Below are 26,086 nucleotides of genomic sequence, written 5' to 3'. Positions count from 1 at the left end.
AAAACACGGGTCTGTTTAATTGCTTAAAGAGAATGTTTGTTGAGTTCATGTAACCTGTGATTAATGTGGCCTCCGTTTTAAAGGGGAAACCATGCAGTCCTGGTTGCACACGCGAAGTCAACATGCCATGGACAATATTACGTGACTCGCGGTTAGAGCTCTTCTACAGCAGGGATCGACATGAGACTCTCTTGATTTAATTAAAAGTCAAAAAAATGAATAGCTGTGTTACAAAGTATCTGGTTCACTGGTAAAAGTAGAGGGTACACGTATACCTGAAAATTCATTTTGGGCTCAACTTTGGCTGGATTCTTCTCCATGGCTCATGGTTATTGTAGTATTTAGAGCCATGAGAGATAAAACATGATTTCACAGAGATAAATTAAACTAGTGGTCCTAATTTAAACCTATGTGATCATTGTATTACCCAGAGTTTTCTATGTTAAGCGCCATTGAGGATATTGTTGAAAAAAGAATAAAAAGGGAATACAGAATAGAGAAATACCTTTATTTTGCAACTCTATTTTGTCATTTTTCTTTGCTGTTTCACAGCTGTAGGGGATTACAAGTATTTTCTTACAAGTGTAGAATAGTTTCAAACAAAGTCAACAATTAGGCCAATTAATTTAATGCATGTAATCGCTTTGCTAACATGCTGATGTTTATCGGGTATAGGCTAGTGTTCGCTATCTTAGTTTTGCGTTTCAGCATGCTTATATTTGCATAATTAGCAAATTAGATCTGACAGGAATATCACTAGTTTTGTTAAATGAAAAATCTGAGAAATAAATCTAAAGTTTTGCATACACTATCACAATACGCTGGAAAAAATATATTTTGCGACCAACTTTAATGTAAGACACAAAACAATACACTGAAGAAGAACTCCAGAAGAAACTCCTGTTCACCAACACTTTTGCACCAACATGTATTGTGTTGTTATTCCTTTAACTGTTCATGTACCAAAGTAAAACTAAACAAAGTGGAAACAAGAGGCTTTACTGAGGACCAAATGGGTTTTCCCTGAAGCGTCAGTTGTTGTAAACATTGTGTAAATCATGAGCTGAGCTCCTGTAAGCCAGGACCAGCGACAACAGTGTCCTATTTGTCTATATCATTGATTATCCATCACATAGTGACCCTTACTGGTGCTACGCTGCAGGCAGGGATATCTGGAGGATCACAGATCATCTAGTCTGCTAAGAAAGAGCAATGGAGCTAAAGCCACTGCAGTTATTTGGGTTTAATCCCTCACACCTGCTGAGAGACATCAGTCACTGCACAAAGTATATGTAAACATGTGTTGACAGCCGTGAGGGGATGGGAGAAACCCTACTCACCGCTCTGACCCTGTGATAATAAATATTTGCTCATGATGAATAACACAATTTTGCATAAGACCAAACAATAGTCTGTTTTCCCTGTTAACAAATCATGGTTATCAGTCCTCTTTTCATTTAGTAAAACAGAGGCGGAACATCCCAAATGCATTTCAAAAGTCAGAAATAATTTCTTAAATTCTTCGGGGTCCAACTATAAAAACAAGGTTTAACAGAGGAAGAGGGCTACGCAAAGGCCGACATGTTTTCTCAGAGAGGTCCAGTGATTTGACAAAATGCAACTAGTGGCATGCTTTGGATTTATCCATTCTTCCATTTTTATCAAAACTCGACACTACTAGACATTTAAGGAGCCTTTTCTGTCTTTTTGGTGTCTGCATTCTGATGAGCTCTGATCATATTTTTCTGTAATTTTATGGACACAATTTTTTTTCTGTTCTCTACCGTTAAAAAGCCCATCAATATGGGTCACTTACTGTTTTTGCATTTATTTGTCTCAATAATTTTTGGGGAGCCAGAACGTCGACTTTTATCCTTAAACCTTTCTGTCCCTTACCATTTACCAATAGCTCCTGTTTTCCCTTGTTAAAAGATTGTTTTGGGTAATTTTGATGATTTGAATCAAGGCTGTCATAAGTTGTAAATATTGTAAAGCCATCTGAGAGTGAGATTTGTGATCTTGTGGCATCTTGGGCAACAGAGGAGGCATTAGTTTGCCCCTTAAGGTCCACTTCTCATGTCAGAACAGACATAATAGTGTTTAAGTGTCAGTGTTTGGGTTGTAATAACGTAGTTTAACACTTGAATAACGTGACAGTAGCCTGACGGCTTTTAAGCTGTCTGCTACCTCCATCTGCTGTCCATAGAAGCGTATTGCCATTCTGGAATATGAGGGCAATGAATGTGTCATGATTGTGTAATTGAGTTTCCTTCTTGTTCTACTTCTTTTTACAGATCTAAAAGGTTGATAATTTGCAACGCATGAAGTTAATGGCACCCTCAACATTATATAGATAAGCTGAATTTATTGGATAACCATAAGCTCTGCTGCTGCAAACAATATCTGAACTGATATTTGTTGTGGAAATTTATCATATCGTTCTTTTAGATATAACTTGTATCGCTTAAACCTGCATATATGTAGATGAAGCCAACCAGACTCATTTAAAACCTAATGATAAATGATCTCAGAGGTATTTTAGCATTTCTGGCTTGCTGTAGTGTAATCCTGATTTCACCACCTAACCCTCTTCACACGAAAAGGCTGTGAACCCGGCCTTGGTGGGTGCAGAGGCAGATAGAGGAGACGAGATAATGTGCATATATACTCTGTTTTGTCTATTCCTTGTGGTTAGACCTCCGAACCATCCGTAGGGAAAGAGCTCTATCCATTCAGCTGAATTATTATTAGTGTCCGTTAAATAAATATGTTTTTATATTTTAAGAGGTTTTCCATCTCGATTATTTCTCACCGGGAGGTTAAACAGATTATTTTCCACCACAATATTGTGTTTCCACTTTTGATCAAATGTAATCAAAAGTATTTGTTTGCAACATGTCACGTAAAGGAAGTCCATCAGCAGTCATCATTTTGAAGGATGTGATTAGTTTATTCTTCTCTAAGACCTCAGTCTGTCTTCACTGGTCACTGTGCTTGAAGCAGCGAAACACTTGTCCATGTCCTGACATGACAGTTAGAAACTGAAACAGACAGACAGACAGACAAACGTGCCTCTGGGCGATGTCCCCAGCAGAGGGTGTGAATGCATAATTGATCCCAAGAAATCAAATTAGTGTCTCTGATCCTGTTGTTGGGCAAAACATGAGTTTTTATATCGTTGCTGGCAAAATAAGACATGCACATTTAAATACAGCACCATATGGTATTATAGTTATGCTCTCATTAAACTCTCCAAGCTGTTTACCTTTCAAAGTGTATAAAAGAATCAGCTGTGGAGAAGCACTGGCTGACATAGCATGTTTATAGGGCTAATTGGCAGAGTTAGTTACTATAAGACAGAATATCATATCATCAATAGCCCTCAGAATATTTATACATTTGTGTTGAGTTCTGAGTCAAACAGTAAGTGAACAGTTTATGGAAGCAATGGCTCTACCTCTCAGGAGTTATAAGAAACTGAAGTAGTATTGTTACAAAGGCCACAGCACTTGGACTATTCCACCTCCCCCCTTAAAGTGGTATGTTCCGTCTCCCCTGTGCAGTTCACGAAGGCCACAACAGAGTTCCAGTAGTTTAGGCCAATTAAGCCCCAAACGGGTGTTACTGCCTTTGTTTGACTGTTGCGTGCGCCCATTGAACTGTAAGAATCTTACGTTACATATTGCAATGGTGTATGTTGAGTATTCATCCCTGTTTTGGTGACTTTAGTTCAGTTTATTTGTGTTACTGCTGGTCATGCTAATTAAGCTCACTTAATTGAGTGCCTGCTGTGTTAGCTTCCACCTGCTTAGAGCCTGTGTTTGATGTTACTGCAGTGAATGCGCCTCTGTTTGGTCTTTGTACACTCATTGTATTGCTGAATTCAGTCCAACTTTAGTCAGGTATATGTCCACCGGAGTGTTGTTGTTGTATCCACAGTCTGTATTCATGCTGTCCTACCCGTGGGGTTTTATAACTACACGTCCTGATAGTTACTGCTAACAGTTATCTATTTTCTGTAAGGGGATGATTTAATGTAGGTAGATTTCACCATTGTGGCCTCATGGTTCCATCTTGTGGCCGTGTTAAGCATAGCGGTGTCATCTCGTTCTTCACAATGATTAGGTTTAATGGTTTTCTTTTGTTTATTCTTCCTATTTCAGAAACTACACCTAATTACAAACCACAAAGGTATTTCTGTGCACCCTGTCAAGCCAAACTAAGCAATACAGTTTTCTATCTGGAACTGCTGGACTATTTGTGATTTGACCAGTCACTTCAGTGGTGGGTGGTGATTTATTGGTGGGGAAGTTTTGGGAAAAGCTGCCGTCACCCAACCTCTTTCTTTTAAGTATTCTGTCCGTTTGAGACACATTCAAAGATGGGTTACCAACCAGATAAAAGCAGACAACTGACCCCAGGGTCCCCCCAAAATCACATGTTGGCTGCATGCCAGTTGGCTTTGGTATTTTAATTAGTTGCACATGTGTTGAAGAATTGGCACCACTGGGGTGTATTATCAACCGTTTTACTTACATTCAAAGATTGAGACAGATGCTTAGACGAGGAGATTGATACCCGTATCGCATGTATTACGCATGACCTTCTTCCACATACAGGCCCTGCAATGTCTGTGTGTGTTCATACAAGACATTTCCAACACTGTAGGTTGGGCCTACATATTTTTCGACAAATACAAAGGACGGTGCATATAAATATGTGCAGGCGTTGAGGGACATGTAGTAGAAAACAGTATAGTGACAGATTTATCCTGATCAATATGATCGAAGCATGTGCGATTTGAACCACCTGCAGCTCTGCATAGCTATGACACGTATGCCATTTTTTATAGACCTGTAGCCTGCGAGGTGTTTACCTCGACTCTGTCGTCACGACTAGCGCGCGTGTAGATGCCATGATCACCGCCTCCTCCTCCTCCTCCTCTTCCTCTACCAGATACACTAGTGTTTCGCTTTGCATTTAACGGCCATGCAATAAAAACAGAGTCCTCCGTGCAGTGCGGTTTTCCAGCCCCCCTTCCCCACCCGGAGAATTTATGCACAACCATGCAAGCGGGGGGCACCGAAGCACCTGATACAGACGCTGCTGAAAGCAGTAGCAACAGCGGAGCAGACATCGACGACAGCCACGGGACAGGGGAAAGGATGGAGAGGACGGGGCCACAGCCACGCGAGCAGCAGGACAGGACCAGCAACCAGCAGCAGCAGCAGCAGCACACGACCTTATCACCATCCGGGGTGCTCGGTGAGTGTCAAAGAAAAAAGGTATAAAGATTGTAGGCTAAGTGTCCTGCGAGCGTGCAGTGGAGACCCGAGGAAGATTTGTGTTCATTTGCGAAAAAAATAATAAAAAAATAAAAGATACGTCTGAAAGACATTAGGCTGTGCCTGGGCAATATGGTGCAGTCACTGATGCTTGATAGACTTCACCCGTTCACCGAATGGCTCGTTGGTGACTTAAGGGGTCAATTGTCTGTGATTGGGTTTTGATGTCGGTGCGTCTTTCCTTTTCCCGCTACATAGTGCGCATTACGTTTGAGACAGGCCCGGGAGGAGTCGGGTCTTTCGTGGTCCACAGGTGCATGCAGGAGTCACGCGGCTGAGGTGGACGTCCCGAAGGGCTGTGCCACACTATACTTTGAAGAGAGTCAATATTGTGTTGCAGGCGTACGTATCAGTGGCCGTTTTGTCTCTGGCGTTGCAGACATGAGGATTTTTTACAGGAGAAAATTGTTAGTGGTGAGTAAGCAAATGACTGGTGGTATGATTCATTCTGGAATTGCATTATGAGGATCATTAAGCAGCACTGAAGATGTGTTATTTTGATAACCTCTATTAGGTTCATCTGGGATTTATGTTCGGATCGTTGAGATTACCCAGGGCCATTTCCAGGGCCCCCTTAACGCCCCCCCATCTTGAGTTGTATGTCCATCCAGCATTTCTGGAAAGAGGAGAAACTCAGGCAGATATCTGGATGTGACCTTTACATCCGCGCAATGTCACTGCAGTTATTGCCTTCATTTTTCAACTAATGTTTCAACCACATTTATATGGATCAGGACAGGTGATAGACGAAATATCATATAAACATAACGATTACACTTCCATGCCCTCTTTTACATCCGTATCAACAAGATTAGTGGGATTATAGGCATTGTGATAGCTGAGCTCTTGAGTATGAATGATGATTTGGCTGATGATCACATCAGTGTTGCCGGCTACGACCGATCGCACCTTCCCTAATCTGTAGTTAAAAAGCTGTTGATGGAGTTGTTGAAAACTCTTAGAGTTTGCACGCTCTCTGTGTTTGTGCCTTGCACACACTTATTCCTAAAATGCCATTTGAGGTGAACTGGACCGTGTATCCACCTGCAGGTCTGAATGTAACGGTCTGCCTGACATGGCTGCACCAAATCCAGGCTGCCTGCCTGCTTTTAATCCATGGCATGCTAAGGCACCAGACCAGCCATGCCGACCCAAATGTGACTCTGAAATGGATCATGTAGTAAAAAAAAAGATGATTCTAAAAAAGATGTTTAAATTGTTAATGAAAACTTATTTTGAGGAGCCTCCTAACTTCCCACATGGTGTGGTGTGATGAACCCAGTGTGGTTCTGCCAACTGTGAGACATGAAGTGGGATGCATTATGTTGGGTGATATGACCTGTATCAAGATATACCCTTTTTACCTTTACCTTGATAACAGCAAGCCTGATTTTTGTATACAGTACATCCATGCAATCACTTCCTTTTTCAAGTTGGCTCACTGCTGATATTTTTCCCCTTTATTGCAGTATAGCTAGTTAACGACGGTGGGTTTTTGTTCAGTTCATAGACATCTATTGAAAATTGTGATATGAGCTAGATTAGGATGGCAAGACATTTATAATGTTGATAAATGTAATTAATTATCAATTTCAATTGAGTGATATTGAAAAAACAATGGGACATGCCTGTAAATATCCAAGATGGGTATTTATTGCTGTGTTAATTAATGGCTAATTCTAGGTTAAGCTGCAAAGCTGATGATCTCAATGTTGGACTGCATTTCGAAAGTCGTGCTGGGAGAGGTCTGACTTAAAAATAGCTTTGTATCATGAAATACGGAATGTCAATTAATGATACAAATTCCAGGATGCAATTAAAATGGTAGATGATAAGCAATATACATGTAATGCCTAGCAATGTTAAAAAGCGTCAAAGATGGTGGCCTACTCTATAGAGCTTACCACAACTGTTTACATGAAAAGGAGAGTGTAAACAATAGACCGTATACTCTAGTTCTTCGGTGGACACTTGCTCTGCTGCAGCTAGATGTTGAATCAATTCATCCTACATGGTATTTTTGCTCCGAATGGATACATTGCTGCTGCCCGGAGGAGATATTTGCTGTCACATATACCTCCATGTTTTGTGACAGAGAGACAATCACTTTAAGGTATTCAGAAACATACAGCAAATGCAAGACAAAGAAAAATACAATCAGTGTCGGTGACTTTACTTGGATTGCATCATCACACACACGCACACACACACACACACACACACACACACACACACACACACACACACACACACTCGAATACAATTTAATCAGCCGAATTGCTTAGTGATTTATACATCTCATTTATATCTTTAAAACAAATCTCCACATCGACTGCACTGTAACACAGTGAACGCTTGATTGAATTGTTGTCTGACATGTATTATAGGTACAGTACATCAAGTGTTTGTTACCGTCACTCAGTTGGCATGCTGGTCTAAAAACATAATCCTATAACAGCGAGATGACAATGACAGCAACACCGATGGCTCTCGGTAATAGGGAGGAGACATGCTGAAAGTAGGTGATGTGATAATGCAGTTAGACTGCATAATGTGAAATCCTGATCACGTACTGAGAGGGCGTCACTGGGCGACTCGGTGAACAATAAAGAGATCGGTCAGACACTGAGTCTATAGTGCCTGCGTGAGACGGAGAGTGTGACTTGAGAGTGTGACTTTAGAGCAAAAACTAACATGTGAAAGACCAAGAAGCAGCAAAAATGATGGCTTCAGAGCTCACACTGTATTGTGGGACAGGACTGGCTGGAAGGCCTGTCGCTTTGCTGACATTTAATGGTTTTACAGACAGACTTGATAAGCCAGTTTGTTCATGGCTATTTGCACACCACTCAGTTCACCGATCATCTATTTGTTTACAGTATTTGCTAAAAGTCATATGACTAGTGCAGCACAGTCAACCCTCACGCTGGCTGGACAATTGTTTTGGACATTTCTGTCCTTTTTCGTTATACCTTTAAGTCTCCATGACAGAGTGAAAAACATGGTGAAGAAATAACGTCAGTGATGAGTGGCAGAGCGATTCCAATGACCTGTCATCTGTGTCCTTGATCACCCTGATGAAAAATATCACCATCTGTCTGTCCCCACACACTGTAACCCTCTTTATCCTTTATTCTCTGTAATCATTTTTAACTTTATTTGCTCCTGTTTTGCTCTCCTCTTTTCCTTTTAGATAAACTGTTTGGGAAGCACCTTCTGCAGGCCAGACACTACATTATGTCTCGTAAGTCCTGGCTGAAGATGGTGCCCACCGAAAACTGTGATATCCTGATGACTTTCCCAGGTACGGTAAGCTTAGCTTGTCCTCCCTGTTTGATGAATCCCTCGCTGTAGAGAGAACAGTGCATCCTCATTAAATGTCTTTGGTGGTCAGCCAGCCACTCAGATGCATGGCTAGGACTTAAAATGATCCCTGGGGACAATTAGATCTCATCCATTTACTGTACCCATTTCTATAGAGCAGCTCTCTCGCAGTATCTTATGAGGGAGCTGCTGTTGGCCTTAGAAATGAGGCATTTCATCAAACTATCTTTGCAAGTTGACTCAGAAAAATTTGGCAATGCACAAAACGCATCTTGTATATTATGTTGCATGCAAACACAAGACTTCAATGTGCTTTATCTGTCTATCCAAACATAGGGATCATTGTTTGTGTAATTAATATCAGTAAAAATGTAAGTATTGCAAGTGTCAACATATATTCCAGCCTTCAAAATCAGATTTTCACCAACATTCAAATTCAAAACCAAACCAAAATACCCAGCGCAATGTGAGTGCAAACAACAACTCTTGTTTAGATGGTTGTTAAATTAACATGAAAAGGCACGTAAACAACCACATTTCTCGTCCTAGTGGCTATCGTGTTTGTTTAGTGCTATTATAATTTCCTATTTAAACAGTTAAAATGCAGCCAAAAGGGCATAGTATGTCACATCTGACATTTCAGCTATTTACAGACGCTCGCTCCAACTTTGGCACTTCAGCTTCAACTGACATTTCAGTTGCTTTCATCTCTTACAATACGACTACAAACAGTTAGTGGTGGAAATCTGAAATTAAGATTGAGAACCAAGTTTTCTTTCAAGAATTATTTACAGGATTTACAAATTGGCTCAGATCATACAGAGATCAACGGTCGTCAAAGAATAAAAGCGCAGTCACATCTGGCTGTTATACCTTTGCTTGGGTGTCATCTGCTCAGAGACAGTTAGGAAAGGAAGTGAAAGGTTAAAGAAACTTGAGAGTTGAAGGGATGGTGAGAGTTAAGAAAAACAAGTCTATTTATGTATTTATCCTGTAGTTAGCAGACTGACAGACGTGCAAAAGGCCACTGTGAAAATGCTTTTAGGGTGCACAGGGTGTACATAATTAATAAACAATTAAGATTTATTTCACAAGTTCAACTGCTTTCATACAAACTGACAATTAAAATGCCTACAAGCCTTAATTTACAATTCTTTCAGCTCAACAGACACCACTAACTCTTTCAGTACTTCAGCTGAATCATTTTGGTGTGCTTCAACTTCTACTTTAACTCTCACATTGAAACATTTACCAGTGAAGCCTTACTGTGTAAGTGGTTCACTCTGTGTGCAACGGCAATGTTCAATTCAAGTAAGCACACTTAAATGTAGTCTTTTCTGGTTGTCTATCACTGTAAAACAGTATACATGTGGCTTTAATGATACAGTATGTGTTTGTGATTATTATTATTAACCCTTCTGTTATGTTCGTTTCTTAGGTACAGCCATGATGTTCGCGGGTCAATATGACCCGGTGCATGTTTAATCATCCAAAAGTTGTCAGAAACCAAAAAATCCTAATAAATATAGTTTGTACCTCATCACCAACACCCTTACTAACAATTCAATCAGTATTTAGTGGAATGAAGTTATTCACCCCTCCATAGATCATAGTTCAATGAGGGTAACTCACTCGTTTTAATGAAAAATACATGTTAAAACAATTTTTTAGGTACATTGGAAAAACCTAGATGTAAATTGCATTAGTCTATCATAACATGTATTTTTCTCTAAATTATTTTTACATTTTGAAACATTATTTTTTTCATGGGGTGATGTAGATGAATGGAGATGAGACACCTCTGCTGTTCAGGGTCATATTGACCCGCTCACTCAAAATCAAGCCAAATGAGTCATGAGGATTTGTATTGAAATTAAACTTTACTCATGTTTACTTATAGTGTTAAGGAACAGACATTTACAAAAATTAACAAGATATGAACACAATGAACGAGGTGTGTGTGTGTGTGTGTGTGTGTGTGTGTGTGTGTGTGTGTGTGTGTGTGTGTGTGTGTGTGTGTGTGTGTGTGTGTGTGTGTGTGTGTGTGTGTGTGTGTGTGTGTGTGTGTGTGTGTGTGTGTCTACACAGCACACGAGTGACATGTCATCACGGTGTGCTTTGTGCTGATACATGTTGCCACTGTCTTTATAATATTTTCGGTATACGTGTGTTGGGTGAGGATGAACACTGTATTTCACAATTTTTTGACACAAATGTCTCGCTTGGAGGAACAGATATATCAGTTTCCTCATCTGATGGTTCATAATCAGTAACATTGTAATCTGAATTGACCTCAAGATGGTCTTCATGTTCAGACACATCCTCCTCTATTTCACTGTTGTGATCAAGGATGTGCTCCAGAGCCTCCAGGCCTGTCATCCTTTTGTTTCTGTTGCTCATGTTGTCCTCCAGTAAGCTACTGTGTTGCATGTATCTGCAGAGTGTAATGTTGGTAGGACTCCCAAGCAACCCTTTCGTATGTTTCTCCCCTCTCCTGCTAAGTGTGGGTGGAGTTTTCCCGCGAGAAAAAAAAAAAATCTCGCCAAAATAGTATCTTTCTCGCACAGGTGCGGTAGTGAGACCGCACGTGTGTGTGTGTGTGTATGTGTGTGTGTGAAATGGGGTGAAACATGTTGGGAGGAGTAAGAGATACTTTGTCTCACATTTTCAAAGAAAGAAATGGTCTAAACTTGACCCTTCTGACCCCTTATAGCCTCCACTTTCACTGCCGGGTCAAATTGACCCGAACATCATCTCTGTTATATAAACCTGCAGGGGGGGGGGTTGCACATACATGATATTTTTTATTTAATTTTTTTCACGTTGATTACCCTAATTAAGGCAAGCAGAAGAAGTTTCATACAGAAAAAGTACTTTAAAATATTTTTTCTAGATTTTCAAACTTTGAAACGGGTCAATTTGACCCGCAACATAACAGGAGGGTTAACCAGTTACAAAACTGAAACCGAACAACATACAAAGTACTGACAGCTCTTACAGTAAATAGCTCACTTATGCTACCAACTAGCATTCAGCCATTATAGGACCTATGTATATAAATTACTCCACAACTAAAGTCTCTTATTTGCTGGGTGGATGAAGACTCTCAGTAATTTCCAATTTGATTTTCGTTGTTATCAATTTAAAAAATGGTCTCAGTGTAAAGATACAAAAAGGTAAACAAAATAGCTTAATTGAGACACAATATGCTGCATGCAGTTGGCTGAAACTGCTGAAATCAGATTGCCATCAGTCTGGGTGACAGTCCGTCCTCTCAACCTATATAAGTATATCTGTGATATATGAAGACAGGGATTTGATTGGCGTGACTTTTTACTACCGCCGCTTTCACTGCTTCCACGGCCTTCTGTCAGGGCGGTGAAGGATGGGTTTGTTTCACCCTCTTCATGCTGCAGCAAACGCGTCATTTCCTTCCTTTTGCAATCATGCCTGCAAACCCCCAAACCACCAAAGTCAGCGAAACAAGGAAACGGATTTTTCAGAATATGTATTTTGATGCTCACATGCCAAACATTTTTTCTCCCTCCAGATTCAATGGATGACCACACGCTGCTGTGGCTCCTGAATCAGATTCGTGTTGGAATCCCACAAGTCAGCATTCAGGTTCGACAGCACAAACACACCCAGGCACACGCCTTCTTCATCACGACAACATTTGAGAAGTAAGACTCCGAAACTCACAAATCTGACTTTGTGTGTGTGTGCATGTGGGCACTTGTGCTTCATTCTTTGTTTGAAATGTTTTTGGCTAGTCCTCACTTATCCAAGCGGCTGATGAACAAACCCCCTAGTTTTGCCATTTTATCCGTTCTACATATTGATGATTACATTTATTACCCAAACTTACAGAGACACTGTGTCACAAGAAAAATATTTGAAACGATTGACAGACCTTTAACTACAGTTACAGACTTTTAAAGCCAATTTTCTCACTCATGCATGGCCGTTAATGCAAATAGAAGCTATATAAAACGACCGAATAACAATGTCAGATGACACATGGTGTAACGTTATGTCACCATAACAGCAGCGGTGCAGAAATTACTCTTAACAGGGGGGCGATGACGAAGCATTTAGAAGATTCATTTTAAGTTACTACTACTAACAAGAGACAGGTTCTGTGTGTTCATAATCCTAATGTGCCATGCTTTAGTGGGGACAAGAAGTAAACCGGACTCAATTGTGCGAGGCGTAGCCATTCTTTAAATTGACGTATTTCTACGTAGAGAAGCCGCTCCAGCCCTACAAGAGCGCATCTCCCAAAATGTCCAAACTATTCCTTTAGGGACACTTTTGAAAAATTCTGAAATTGAAGAGACCACGCTGAGAGTTATAACCCGGTTACAGTTCTGTGTGTGTGTGTGTGTGTGTGTGTGCATAGCCTCAATGCACTTAATCTGTCAAACATCTGCAGTCCAGCCGCTACACAGTGTTAGTGCTCCATCAGGTCTAATCTGCTGCTCATTTACCCCCCTCTCTCCTCACCCTCAGCTTACTGCGGGGAGCCGAGCAGATGGGCATGCACAAGGCCGTCAAACCGCAGTTTGGTGGCGGGATGCGGCGCTTTTCCTGTGAGGAAGACAACATCTACGAGAACATAGAGAGCGAGCTCTGCTTTTTTACCTCACAGGTTAGAAGTCAAAACTGTGAGCTGTATGTCAACTTCGTTGTTAAAGAACTTGACATACAGCTTTGGGTGTGTTATTCAAGATTATTTTTGTCTGTCTTTTGCTGTTTTATTTCAGGAATTGAATTGCTCTAAATCTAATTATCTCCCCATAACTGTTTTGTTTTCAGGAGCGTCAGGGCATTATAAAGTATTGGCTGGACAATCTGCGTGCCAAACAGGGGGAGGTGCTCCACAACATTCACTTCCTGGAGGGAAGGCCAATCAGTATGCTGTCATTTGTTATGATTCAACTTTTTTTGATGCCGTCCTTTTTTTCTCTTCCTTACCTGGATAGCATCAGTACTTTGTGCTGCGGATTTTATATACAGGACTGTCTCAGAAAATTAGAATATTGTGATAATCCCCATACGTGTGATTTAGTTTACTGAACCAAGCTGAGTGTTTTTCAAGGCTCAGGAAACCCTTGCAGGTGTTTCGAGTTAATTAGACGATTCAAGTGATTAGTTGAATACCCTACTAGTATACTTTTTCATGATATTCTAATATTTAGAGATAGGATATTTGAGTTTTCTTAAGCTGTAAGCCATAATCAGCAATATTAAAAGAATAAAAGGCTTGCAATATTTCAGTTGATTTGTAATGAATCCAGAATGCATGACATTTTTGTTTTTTTAATTGCATTACACAAAATAAAGAACTTTATCACAATATTCTAATTTTCTGAGACAGTCCTGTATATGGAAAGTTACATATGAGTTTTGTCAAACAAATGTCACCTTAGATACCGTGTGAACGTTTCACGACGTGTCCTCTTTAGTTCCAGAGCTGGAGGCTCGTGGGGTGATCCATCAAATGTTTCCTCTCCATGAACAGAGGATCCTCAACCAGCTGATGACATCTTGGGTTCAGGCTGTGTGTGAAAGGCAGCCGCTGGGTGAGAAATATCAACTTTTTATTTTGAAGACAATTTGGCAGGACAGTAACAACAGTCCTGACTGTTAATATTAAGTCACATTCATTAATACTGTAAAATAGTAGGAGCTTGTTATTAATTATTTAAGACAAAAGTATTCCTCTTCTCAAAGTGTCAATTTCATGTGCTTTGCAGATGATATCTGTGACTACTTTGGAGTGAAGATCGGCATGTATTTTGCCTGGCTGGGCTTCTACACTAACTCAATGCTTTACCCTGCTGTCATCGGCTTTCTGCTCTGGATACTCGCAGAGGCTGATCAGGTACTTGAAGCCTCTTCTATGTTAAGATCTGTCTTTTCAAGCACTCAGAATATTTCTGACAATCCCCCCTTTAACTACGATATATATGTGCACTGATGCTGTTTTGTAATCCTATTATTTTAATTTTAATCCAGGCATGTCAGGATCTTACTGAGATTGTTTATGCTGCTGTCCATCGTAATACATTTTGTATTATTTCCTTTGCATGCTTTGTAAAGATAAGAGAGGTTTAAAACACAAAAGCCTACACACAAAACACTAGCTTTGGCAGCTGAAAACTGAACGGCATAATCCTACTCTCAAAGGTTACATAAGTGTCTTTTGATTCTCTCACGCTCGCTCACAGACCAGTCAGGATATCTGCTGTGTGGTTTTTGCCCTCTTCAATGTTGTGTGGGCGACGTTGTTTCTGGAGCGCTGGAAGAGGCGGGAGGCGGAGCTGGCCTACAGGTGGGGAACCCTGGACACCCCCACCGAGTCCTTGGAGGAGCCCAGGCCCCAGTTCAGGGTGAGGATTGTTACTGAGGTTTGAGCAGGTAGCAGCTGCTGCTTTGTTGTGTTGTATGTGAGACTGGTTGAGTCATTTATCAGCGAGCACTTGCGCAACACTGCAGTAATGGAATAGCACACAATACCACGAAATGTGACCGTTATGGTTACAAGAAGAGTGTGTCCTCCTACGTGCTCTTGGAGAAGAGGAGGGCAGGCAGCCGCTCTACAACTCCCACCTCTTGTTGTGTGGAATGAGTGGAGAATTTGGGGGAGGGGTTGCAGGTGACCCGTTCGAAAAGGATTGCGGAGATTAGGTAAAATAGGCCCGGTAGAGCATGAGACTCTTAAACTCAGGGTCGCAGGTTCGAGCCCCACGTTGGGCGAATATGCTTTTAGGGATGTACTTCTGGCAATAGCAACATCGTTATTCAGATTAATATGATATAAAATCATGAATAAAGGATGTAGAATGTGTTACACCACAATCGGATGTATCGAAACATTATCTTCATATATTCTGAATTAATGGCAGCTCTTATTAAAAGTTATAAAAACGGAACGACTTTGATCGAGGTAACGCACACCAGAAAATCTCAACAGATAAAGTAGTGTTTCATTTGCAATGTCTGATGTTTTCCACAATAATCTGGCACGCAAACGCAAAAACAGAAGTAACGCGACCTGGCAGGCAAGCAGTTAGTATGGAGGACATTTTGCACAAACATTTCCAGTTTATTTTCCAGTGAAGACGATTGCAATCATGCAAAAATAAGTCTCTAAATGCTCTTCCCGCTTTCTTGTTTTCTCTCCCTCTGCTGTCTCTGCAGGGCGTGAAGCGCTGCAGTCCCATAACGGGCTGTGAGGAGTTCTACTACCCGCCCTGGAAGAGAGCTCTGTTCAGATGGCTGGTCAGCCTGCCCATCTGCCTCCTCTGTCTCTGCTTTGTCTTCCTCGCTATGCTCCTCTGCCTGGAACTGCAGGTTTAAACAGATAACACAGCAATCAAGTTCAATGACAAGAAATGGAGTTGATACAGTCTGGGTCTGATAAATGGGGATGCTATTGTATAAATGTATTTGCTTGTGAGGAGGTCCAACTCACACTTACTGGAAATGTCAGCCATAACACAACAGTTAAACAACAGAAAGACATAAAAGAGTTACAGTGCATTAACCTAAGATCCATAACTACATATCAGTCTGGAAATGTGTGAATCATATCATTTTTACAAACAGGTTAAACAAAGCAAGCCACTTGCCAGTTCATATTCATTTAATAGCCTTTTAAAAATAGCTATGGGAATAGATATGAATGAGTGGGACTTATTCAATATTTATAATACTTCTAATGCAGGAGGTGGTGATGGAGATTCAGGAGCTACCTGGTATCACAAGATTCATTCCTAAGATACTCCTGGCCATCACTGTGACCATATGTGATGAAGTGTATAAGAAGATTGCCTACTGGCTTAATAACATGGGTAAGAGACACAAAATGAACTCTCTGGGCACAATACTGAAAATAGTATCTCTGTCATGTATTGTAAAATAATTACTTTTAAGAAATTAAATTAAAATGAGACATATTTATTCCATGATTGCATTTTTATGAGAACTGATGTAGGAAGCTTTTGGCTATGAGGTCCCTGTCTTTAACATTCTCTATGTGAGATCTATGAGCAGCCTTTCTACATTGACTAATACTTCTCTTCTATTTCTCAATCCAGAGAACTACAGACTTCAGAGTGCCTATGAGAATAATCTCATCATCAAGATGGTTTTTGTAAGTCATGCATCCTCCTCTTTTGTTTGTGGCAGAATAGAGACGATTCATCGTGACAGAGTGGGCGTTTGACTTTGTGTAATGTTTTCTGGTTGTGTTGCAGTTTGAATTCATCAATTCTTACCTTAGCCTTTTCTACATCGGATTCTACCTCAAGGACATGGAGCGGCTGAAGGAGGTAACAACAACTGTTGGCGCTATCACAAAGTGCTGGTCTTACACTGACTATATTTAACTTATTTTTAAAGTGGCCATTGGCTGTCTGATAAGCCCCCTTAGTTACAGTTGCTATGTCTGCCTGTCAAGCCTTTCAATTTCACATGGCTCATGTGCTGTTTACAATGATGATGGTGCCAACTTACGACTTGAAATTCTTAGTCATTTTGAAACAATGGGTTCTTGATATCAGAGGCAGACAAAAGCCGACTTCTCAATTTTGGTTTGAATGAAACTAAATTGTCAGCTGTCTCCGGCGGACTTTTAATATTACCATCTGACTCGACTCAAAACGAGGAATCTTGTAAAAGTGCTCTTAAATACACACTTGATGGCTACAGACATGATACTGAGGCTGAAGCTGCAACTCCAGGACAAAAAGTCAGTATCCTCACCAGTCAATGATCCATGAAGAAGACATGCAAATGAAGAGAATGCATTGATCATCAGGACAGTGTAGAGCTAGTTGGTTCTGGTATATGACAAGGAGAAATGTAAGATCATACTCTTATTTACTCTTATTTCATCATAACCCTGCTTGGCTGGTTAGCTTACCTAATTCTTGTGTCGCCTACTTGTCATTTCAAACAGTATTTTACTTTAAATGTTCCAAGATTTAAAGGCTTTTTGTAAGGTTGGCTGGAGTCGTCCACAAAAGAGCAGAATAGAGTTGTCAAATGCTGATAGCATCCAGGAACAGCTGCTCAGTGGGGAAATGCTACACTGTACATGCTGCTCGTAACATAACCTGTAACATAAAGCTGATGTAGTTACATCGGCTAATGATACCCTCGCTCAGTTACTGCAGTAGGTACAGTAAGCTAGTTAACCAGCTAAGAATTACAGCTTAAAATCCTAAACCTTTGAAGGGTCCGCCGTCGTTACGGTTGCTAAATTACTCACTCGCATCACTCTTCACGGGGGGCAAGGTTATAGCAAATAATGGAACATTGAATTAGCTACCATACCTGAACAACTAAGGCTTAAGCAAAGGTGCATTTAATTGCTTATGAATCAACTTAGCATTTGTAAGAGGAAGTATGTGTTATTTCTACCTTCAAGAGTTACACAGTCTCACGTAAATGCCCTGGGATCATGTCCGCATTTGTACCTTCATTCAGACTGAATATCTACATCATAAGTGCTCACTAACCACTTTAGGAATGTGTGTGTGTGTTTTCTCGTTTGCGCTTCTTAAATTCAGCACAGTAACAGATGTTTTCCTACTCCTCACAGATGCTGGCCACTCTGCTGATCTTCCGCCAGTTCCTACAGAATATCAAAGAGGTCCTCCAGCCTTATCTCTACGAGCAAAACAAGCTGGGCGTCTTCACGCCCAAGGTGCTGTGGGAGCTACTCCAAACCATCACACTCAAGTACGGCCGCCTGGCTCTGGGAAAAGCTCAAGCCTCAATGACAGCCTATTCCTTCCTGGGTCCCAGAGGGATCCCTGTCAGTCACACTGCTAACGGTAACCCGGAGCCAAAGAGAAGAGGAGATCTGAAAGCCGGATTCAGGCTGACGGAAGAAGAGTGGGACATGAATGACAGCAATCTAAAGCAGCGTAAAGTCAGCTTCACCGAGAAGGTCGACTACCAGGATGTCACGACAGAAATGCAGACAGTGGATCGCAGCTTCCTAGAGGACAGTCCCACAATGGTAGAGGAAGGGATGGATCCATCCAGTATGTTTGACAGTTGTGATGAGGACAGTGATTGTGAATCGATGGCTCAAGTATGTGGTTTGTTTTCATGATTTATTATATTTTGGCTTTGACATTTCAGAAATCTCTCATTATGGTCAGACAATACCAATTCTTACAGTTCAATTTGTCTCATGTAGTTTTACAAGTGAAGTTATATCATGTCTGTGGAGATTGATGTCATTCATCCAGGAAGTACACCGAGAGATCAGAATGAAACTACCCAATTTAAAAGCTGCAGCGTTCAAGGTGTCTTAGTAGTCACTAGAGAAAGTATCGTAGACCAAGGAGTATGTCTCTGTGTCCTCTCCAAAGGAATCGGACGCTCTCTCTCAAAGAAGAAGGAATGTTGGTGAAGGGAAAGAGCATAAGAAGTCATGGATTGAGCCACCAGAAGAACCCAAAACCGTCACTCTGACCCAGGCTGAGATTGAGAGCTGTATGCAGACATATGAGGTGGGACTCTTTGCTATGAGGCAGTGAAAAATGCAAATTTTACTTTTTACAAACTATCTTGCATCATATAACATCATCTATATCTGATGTCGCAACAGTGTACCCTTTAACATACCAATATGTTTTCATGATATTTGACCCCAACAGGACACGCTTCAGGACTACCAGGAAATGTTTATCCAGTTTGGGTATGTGGTGCTCTTCTCCTCTGCGTTTCCGCTGGCGGCCATGTGTGCTCTTATCAACAACATCATTGAGATCCGCAGCGACGCCCTGAAGCTCTGTACCGGCCTGCAAAGACCCTTTGGACAGAGGGTGGAGAACATCGGACAATGGCAGGTCAGTGTGTTTTTGTTTTGTCAGAGAAGCCCTCCAGGCTGCATTGTACATAACGGGGGCATTTGATAGCCTGTGAATTTCTCTCTCTCGCTCTCTTTCTCTCAACAACAGACTGCAATGGAGGCCATGGGCTTGATAGCAATTATAGTTAACTGTTACCTGATTGGTCAGTGTGGGCAGCTACAGCGCCTGTTCCCCTGGTTGAGTCCTGAGATGACCATCATCTCCATCGTCTTACTGGAGGTATGCACTGTGTACAGTAAAGGCAGGTTTGTTGTATAGTTTTGAAAGACTGCAGTTTTATTCCCCAAAATGACACTTTTTAAAATATTCCAAAAGGAGTGCAAATGTGCATGGCCTGCTTTTTTTTTGTGGCTTTGTAAAACTTTCAAAATATTTTATTTGATCCAGGTTTATTAATGAACACAAAACCTCACAGTGTATGAGATGTGTTGTTTGGTCTGTACAAAAAAAATAAAAATAAAAATATATATATATATATATATATATATATATATACATATACATACAAGAATAAGAAATATAATGTGGTTGTGCCTTGTGGTAACTGTGTGTTGAGCCTGTCCCTTTGTGGTCTCGGTGGTTTACAGCACTTTGCAATCCTCCTAAAGTACATCATCCATGTTGCCATCCCTGATATCCCTGGCTGGGTAGCAGAAGAGATGGCCAAGCTTGAGTACCGACGAAGGGAAGCTTTCAAGGTATAGTTGTATCATAGCTTGAAAGACCTTCGGGCAACTTGAGGCTTGCTGCTGGCTGCACTCATTTTATAACGTATTTCTGTTTATGTACCCCTTTGTGTCTCTTGGTGTGCATTGTCCAAAAATGTACTCTAGTGCAGCCTTTTCTGACTGTCCATAAGAAAATGTGTGTGCTTGACGATGTTTGTCTATACAGTGTTGTATCACATCAGTGGCACTCCATGGTGTCTTAGATCAGTCTCATCAGGATAGAAAAGCACATTTAGTGTAAACAGCTTGTTGTGTTAGCTTACTGCTGGATAAGATGGCAACTTCTTCATCAGTGACTATGCAAAATGATGGAAGGAGAGTAAAAGAGTTAACACGGATCTGAAGAAAGCTGTAATTTCTAGCAATGCTACCTCGCATGAATTAATACTCTATATCACTTATATTCCTAATGCAGTCTTCTCTATTTCCTTGTGTCTTTCACTGTCTTTGTTCCTGTGACTCTTTCTCTCTCTCTCTCTCCTCTTCATTTTTAAAATGCCTCCCCATTTAGAAGCATGAGCAGCAGGCCCAGCAGCACTTCCAACAGCAGCTCAGACGCAGGCGTGAAGAGGAGGAGCTTCAGCGTCAGGCTGAGCTGCAGGCCGAGGCCCGCCAGGAGAGCGAGCACAGGGCGGACGCACAGCACCAGCACCACCACGACAAAGCATCGGGGGGCAAGGCAGGGGACAAGCCTAAGAGACCCAGCTCTCTGCTGGGAAACAACAATGTCATGAAGCTGAAGCAGATCATGCCTCTCCAGGGGAAGTTTTCCTCCAGCAACTCGCGCTCACCTGCCCAGTCCCCAACAGGAGGTGAGGCAAAGCTGCCAGGATTTCTGAAGTTCCTGAAGTCACCTGAGGGGAAAAAAGAGCCGGCAGCGGCAGCTGGAGGGCCGCCCGGCTCAACGGTGACCTCTTCTGTTCCCCCTAGTGGCCAGGAGAAGTCACAGTCCCCCAACAGGACATTTAGTCCTGGGAAGCTGTTCAGTTTCAGCAAATCAGAGGGGACAGTGGTGTGTGTGAACGGGACACAACCAGCGCCCCAGCCCGCCAGCACTCAGCCCAACAGGGGAGACGTAAACACAACCCTGGAGGAGTTACCCTCAAATGAGTCAGACAAAGGAGAATCAAGACAATTGACTGATTTAGAGAACTCAAAGAGTTAATACATGTCCAAACATACCGATGTAATATTATTATGAGAGGGGAGCAATGTACAAATGTTTAAGAAAACCTTCAGACACACCTGTACCGTAAGAGAACACATTAGTCACAAGGACCAAACGTAAGGTCAGCGAGCGTTAGACTTTCACTCTTGATGCAACTTATTTTGCACGAAGTATTACAGTCTCTGTTGACACTTGATTATCTAGCTTCCATGTAAAATATGTTCAGTGGGTATAACTCCTTGAATGGGGCTTGAGTGACATTTACTTAAGGTTAAAATACTGCATGATTGCCTGGTTTTCGACAGCACCAGAACAGATTATGTTGATGTGAGGGATCTTTTTTTTTTTCAAAAACCAGGACTTGCTCACCAATGAGCCCTTTTATCAAAGGACATGAACAGCAGCTTCCCGTTCGAGGTTTGTTTCTCATTCTTATGCCTGTATTGAATGCATGTTGCGTCATGTGCATGCATTACATGTCCATGTCTTTTCACTTGTGAAGCACTTTTGAAGCCATCATATTCTTCCGCAATAGGTCAAATTATATTCACTGTGACCATAAAAAAATATTCTATTTTTCTTAACTTTGATTTTCTATGAATTATTTTACTACATAAATTAGTGAATGTACTTCTATGATGCAAATAAATCCCACTTGAATAAACATCTATCAAGAGATAAACATTGGCTGATTCTGTTTACAGTAAACATATTACTGGATGGGAGATGTTCACTGGGTTGATATGGTCCCTGGAAAGAGGACATGTAAACTAGATTTTTAAGGAAAATAACAGATCATTTACTCTTATCTAAATAGGCACCTATTTGCCAGAAGATAATTTTCAATTAAATTTGTACAGAATTTCCTCAAAACCCTCCAATACACGCTAGGTTAATTTCTTCACTTCCACACAAAAAATGTTGCCGTTAACTTTGAGTTATAGCCTTTACTGTATGTCATACTGTAATCTTTATAAGAACGAGATCTGAAATTGACAATACATTTATACATAAACTCAAAAGCAAAGCATTCAACAATAAACACATTCCAAACTTAATTGGGTGATAGACTGTTAGCGTTAGCAGACTCTTCTATAGAGAGCCAGGACAATAAAACTGCATGTTTCTGGTTTAAACTCATACTTGAGAAACGGATTGTATTCTAACTACGTAAGCAGCCAACCTGCATACTCTCTGTAAATCTTCTAACAGCAAAATGTAACAAAAGTAAAAATGTGCATTAATAGACTCAACTGTCTGTCGTGACAAACATCATTGAAAATGTTGCAAACACAATTTGCAGCAGATTTTGTATTTATAGATGCGCTAAAAGTGCAAAGAAAATTAAGCAAAATTGACTGAACTCTGGCTTGTATCCCTCCAATGTCAAGAACAAATTGTCTAAGCAAAGTGAAATAACAGTATGGCTAACCTGGTGAAGACAAAAATCGGAGCGAGTCGTCTTGTTACCTGATAAAAGGGTCGGAACAATCGCAATATACATACTGTACAAATATACAAGACTTTACGATGAGCTTCACCGACTTTGTGAGCCGCAAACAGACTGTTTATTTAGTCCTGCTGTCCAAAGCCACACACATTTCCCCAATGTCACTCATTTATAACAAGGATTGACAACAGTCCTACCCAGCAGTACGGCTACATTTTAAATTCACACATACCTGCAGTCAGCTCTTCCATAAAATATTGTGCAAACGTTGTAATTACAAAGACACACACACTGCTTAGAAAGTGGTGATCTCAAACTACTGAGCATCAAACTTAGAACATGGCTACACAATCTGCAGGTCTTCCTGTACAATAACAGTTTGCATCCTCCAGTATGACTATTGGCTTGAATGTGTCTTAATAGACACGCTAACATCCATTCAGCTCACTTGTGGTTCACTTCTTCACCTGAAACAACGACGTGAACCAAGGGGGTCACTCTAAGACAGTTATAATACACTTACTTCCATTTAAGGCAATAAATCAATATTCATCAGGAGAAAACAAGAACATTTCTTTCAGCCCCCGTCCATAACAAACCCTGAATGGATGATTACATCTAACAAACGATGCCAGTAATCGCATAAAGGATGAGCCAAAATAACATTTCATAGACCACCGTAGTTACGTAGTTCAAAACAAGAAGATTCTACTGGACAACAGAGGGCATGCCACTTAACCAATAGACTTAAATTAATATGTGCATATCTCAGAGAAGCTACACGTTTAAAAGAAAGCTGTGTGAGCCTAAGTGAAGGAAAATCAGAGGGAATGAGGAATCAGGAGGTAGATGTTATTTTCAAACCACAAAAGACTGAAATTTGAGGCAGAGGTGTCTTGGAACAAAAGAAAATAAATTGTGGAAAAAAAAGGTTTTGGTTGAAGAGGAATTCTGAAGTAAAACATGAAGACCAATGTTTTATGACATTAATATCATGCCGGCTATGGTCTGAAATGGATCGATCCCTGCGTGCTTCAGTGTCAAGGCCTGGGTTTACAAACATCGGTTCAGCATCTGTGTTTGCATTCTGTTCAATAGGTCAGTCTCTGCTGGGTGCGCATCAACAGCGCAGCAATTCACGAATCCTCATTCTGCTCCCGACTGTCTGTTCTGGCAATTTTCCGTGGAGGCGCCGTGTTCTCCACCTCTCCTTGTTCCTGCTCTCGTTTCTTTGCTGTATTCTGATAAAGTAAGTAGAAGAAAAAAAACGTTGACCACAAAATACAGGTCATAAAAAATAGAATTAGCACCAACTTTCTCCAAAATGACATTAACTATCTTTAAAAAGTTGTACCTTTTTGTCCCACTGTTGATGAAGATATCGCAATAGGATGTTTGTCTTCTCTGTGACTATGACTGAGGAGATAAAACACAAACACTGATTATATCAAGAGAGACAAGAGTGTAGTTGAAATCAGCTGTTCCCTTAGAGAATAATAACCTAAACAGGTTGAGTAATGACTACGCTGTCGTGATTTACCCTAATGGAAGACAGAAACTGATGCAACTACAGATATAACAAATACATTTCATCAATGTAGGTAGACTGTGGGCTCTGTAAGCGTAGGTTTAATGCACTTACTCTGCTCTGATGGGTATTCCCGTGTTGGAAGATACACAGATGGTCGACGGTTCTAAAACAACAGTTCCATGTTGGTTAGATTGATCTCAGACAAAGTACTACCACGTGACAAGATATTTATGAATTCAAAAAGACACTGACAACATGATTTTATCTCAGCTTTTTTTTTTAGGGGGGAAAAAAGTTGACTCACTGACGCTTTACACAGAGAGTCTGCGTGGAACCTGCTGAAGTTATTTTTGTTGTAGACAGGTAGTCCTTTCAGGAAATCTGACTGTGAGCAGAACAGAAAAACAAAATGTGAACAGACCACTTCCGGGTGGTGAGACCAACTAACGTTACCGAAGCTACAGCTAAGTAGTAGAGAACAGTTTACTCCTTAACGTTAGCTGGTACATGTAACTAGATAATGTTGACAGCGAGTACAGTAACATACAGCCTGCTTTCCACAACGCAATGTTAAAGCAACATGTCTGTCGAAGCCGATAAGAACCAGCTATTTAACATCTATACATAAACAATTAACACTAAGAAAAGAACAAGCTGTGAACCAAACGTTACCTTCTCCATGTCTGTCCGTGTCACGCTCTTTGCTCGCTAACTAGCTGGAGTGCAAACGAGCAGACGTTACTTAGCTAACCTAGGTAGCTACTAAGCCTTGTTGTCTTTGTCGCAGCTAAGATACCGGTATGTTTACCCGTCTGACAGCTTCTACAAAACCTCAACTATGTGTGACTTCGATACTACCGCATCACGCCACTTCAATCAGCTGGTAGCTTCCACTCTTTTAACGGTAATTACACACAAACTGAAATTGAACGTCATCTGGAAGCTAACTTGCTACTAGTTCACAACTCCATCTTTGTTGTTTAGTCTGCTCGTGGGCGGTTACTTTACGAGATTCAACGCACCTCATTGGTGGATGTGTGAAGTGACAGAGGAAGCAATGCGTTGATAGGCTAAAAAGAGATTATGTAACAGACCAATCCCCCAGTACAAGCTAGTGGTCATGGCCTGAAGCTCTGAAGAAAACAACACGAGTACTTTCTACAGCAGTGGTCGCCAACCCGTCGATCGCGGAGACTTTCCCTGTCGCTCTCCAAAATAAAATAAAAATAAATTAAAGAAAAAAAAATCATGTGCTTTTATTTTGAAGGGGATTTTGTCTGCAGTCTGTCTGCTCATCATCTCGTTTGTTTAAATCAGGGGTCCCCAAACTTTTTCCTGTGAGGGCCACATCACTGAAGTGCGTGCTACTCGCAGGTGAGCGACTGTTGCATCGTGCGCGCGGATCGGGGCGGAACACGCGATACAGAGAGCAGGGGAATTGAAAACGCGCGACCATGTAGTGACAGACATGACATGCCGGCGTGTAAATAAATTAAGCACAAGTACTCGTCCTTCAAGCTCCCGTCTCTCTGCTCTTCTACTTCTTCTACTCTTCTACAGGGTGCGCGCATGACAGCTCTCATCTCGTTCGCCCCCTGGTGGTTGGCTGATTCAGGAAGCGTTTGATTTGATATGTAGCAGA

At 41.1% G+C, this 26,086-nt stretch overlaps 2 protein-coding genes across 2 annotated transcripts; one reads left to right on the top strand and one right to left on the bottom strand.

The window, feature by feature from the left end:
• Nucleotides 1-5,066: 5,066 nt before the first annotated feature.
• Nucleotides 5,067-22,110, top strand: LOC306706271 (anoctamin-8-like; the record flags this gene model as incomplete). Its single annotated transcript, XM_079173271.1, has 18 exons — nucleotides 5,067-5,265; nucleotides 8,539-8,649; nucleotides 12,220-12,352; nucleotides 13,182-13,320; nucleotides 13,488-13,584; nucleotides 14,138-14,254; nucleotides 14,429-14,556; nucleotides 14,903-15,064; nucleotides 15,876-16,028; nucleotides 16,402-16,528; nucleotides 16,775-16,830; nucleotides 16,934-17,008; nucleotides 18,283-18,780; nucleotides 19,064-19,204; nucleotides 19,352-19,543; nucleotides 19,655-19,786; nucleotides 20,155-20,265; nucleotides 20,807-22,110. 18 exons carry the CDS (start codon nucleotides 5,067-5,069, stop codon nucleotides 21,458-21,460), a joined length of 3,225 nt encoding a protein of 1,074 aa, XP_079029397.1. The 3' UTR covers nucleotides 21,461-22,110.
• A 346-nt stretch (nucleotides 22,111-22,456) lies between these two features.
• Nucleotides 22,457-25,407, bottom strand: LOC306705659 (DET1- and DDB1-associated protein 1-like). The gene is made up of 5 exons (XM_079172473.1): nucleotides 25,117-25,407; nucleotides 24,749-24,829; nucleotides 24,556-24,607; nucleotides 24,268-24,329; nucleotides 22,457-24,154 (listed from the first exon to the last, which is right to left on the bottom strand). Exons 1-5 carry the CDS (start codon nucleotides 25,123-25,125, stop codon nucleotides 24,050-24,052), a joined length of 309 nt encoding a protein of 102 aa, XP_079028599.1. The 5' UTR covers nucleotides 25,126-25,407; the 3' UTR covers nucleotides 22,457-24,049.
• Between the last annotated feature and the right edge of the window lie 679 nt (nucleotides 25,408-26,086).

Source organism: Pholis gunnellus (genome assembly GCF_910591455.1).
Source record: "Pholis gunnellus genome assembly, chromosome: 14".
Taxonomy (NCBI): Eukaryota; Metazoa; Chordata; class Actinopteri; order Perciformes; family Pholidae; genus Pholis; species Pholis gunnellus.
Note: the sequence above shows the minus strand (reverse complement) of the source record. Positions and strands in the feature narration are given on the sequence as shown.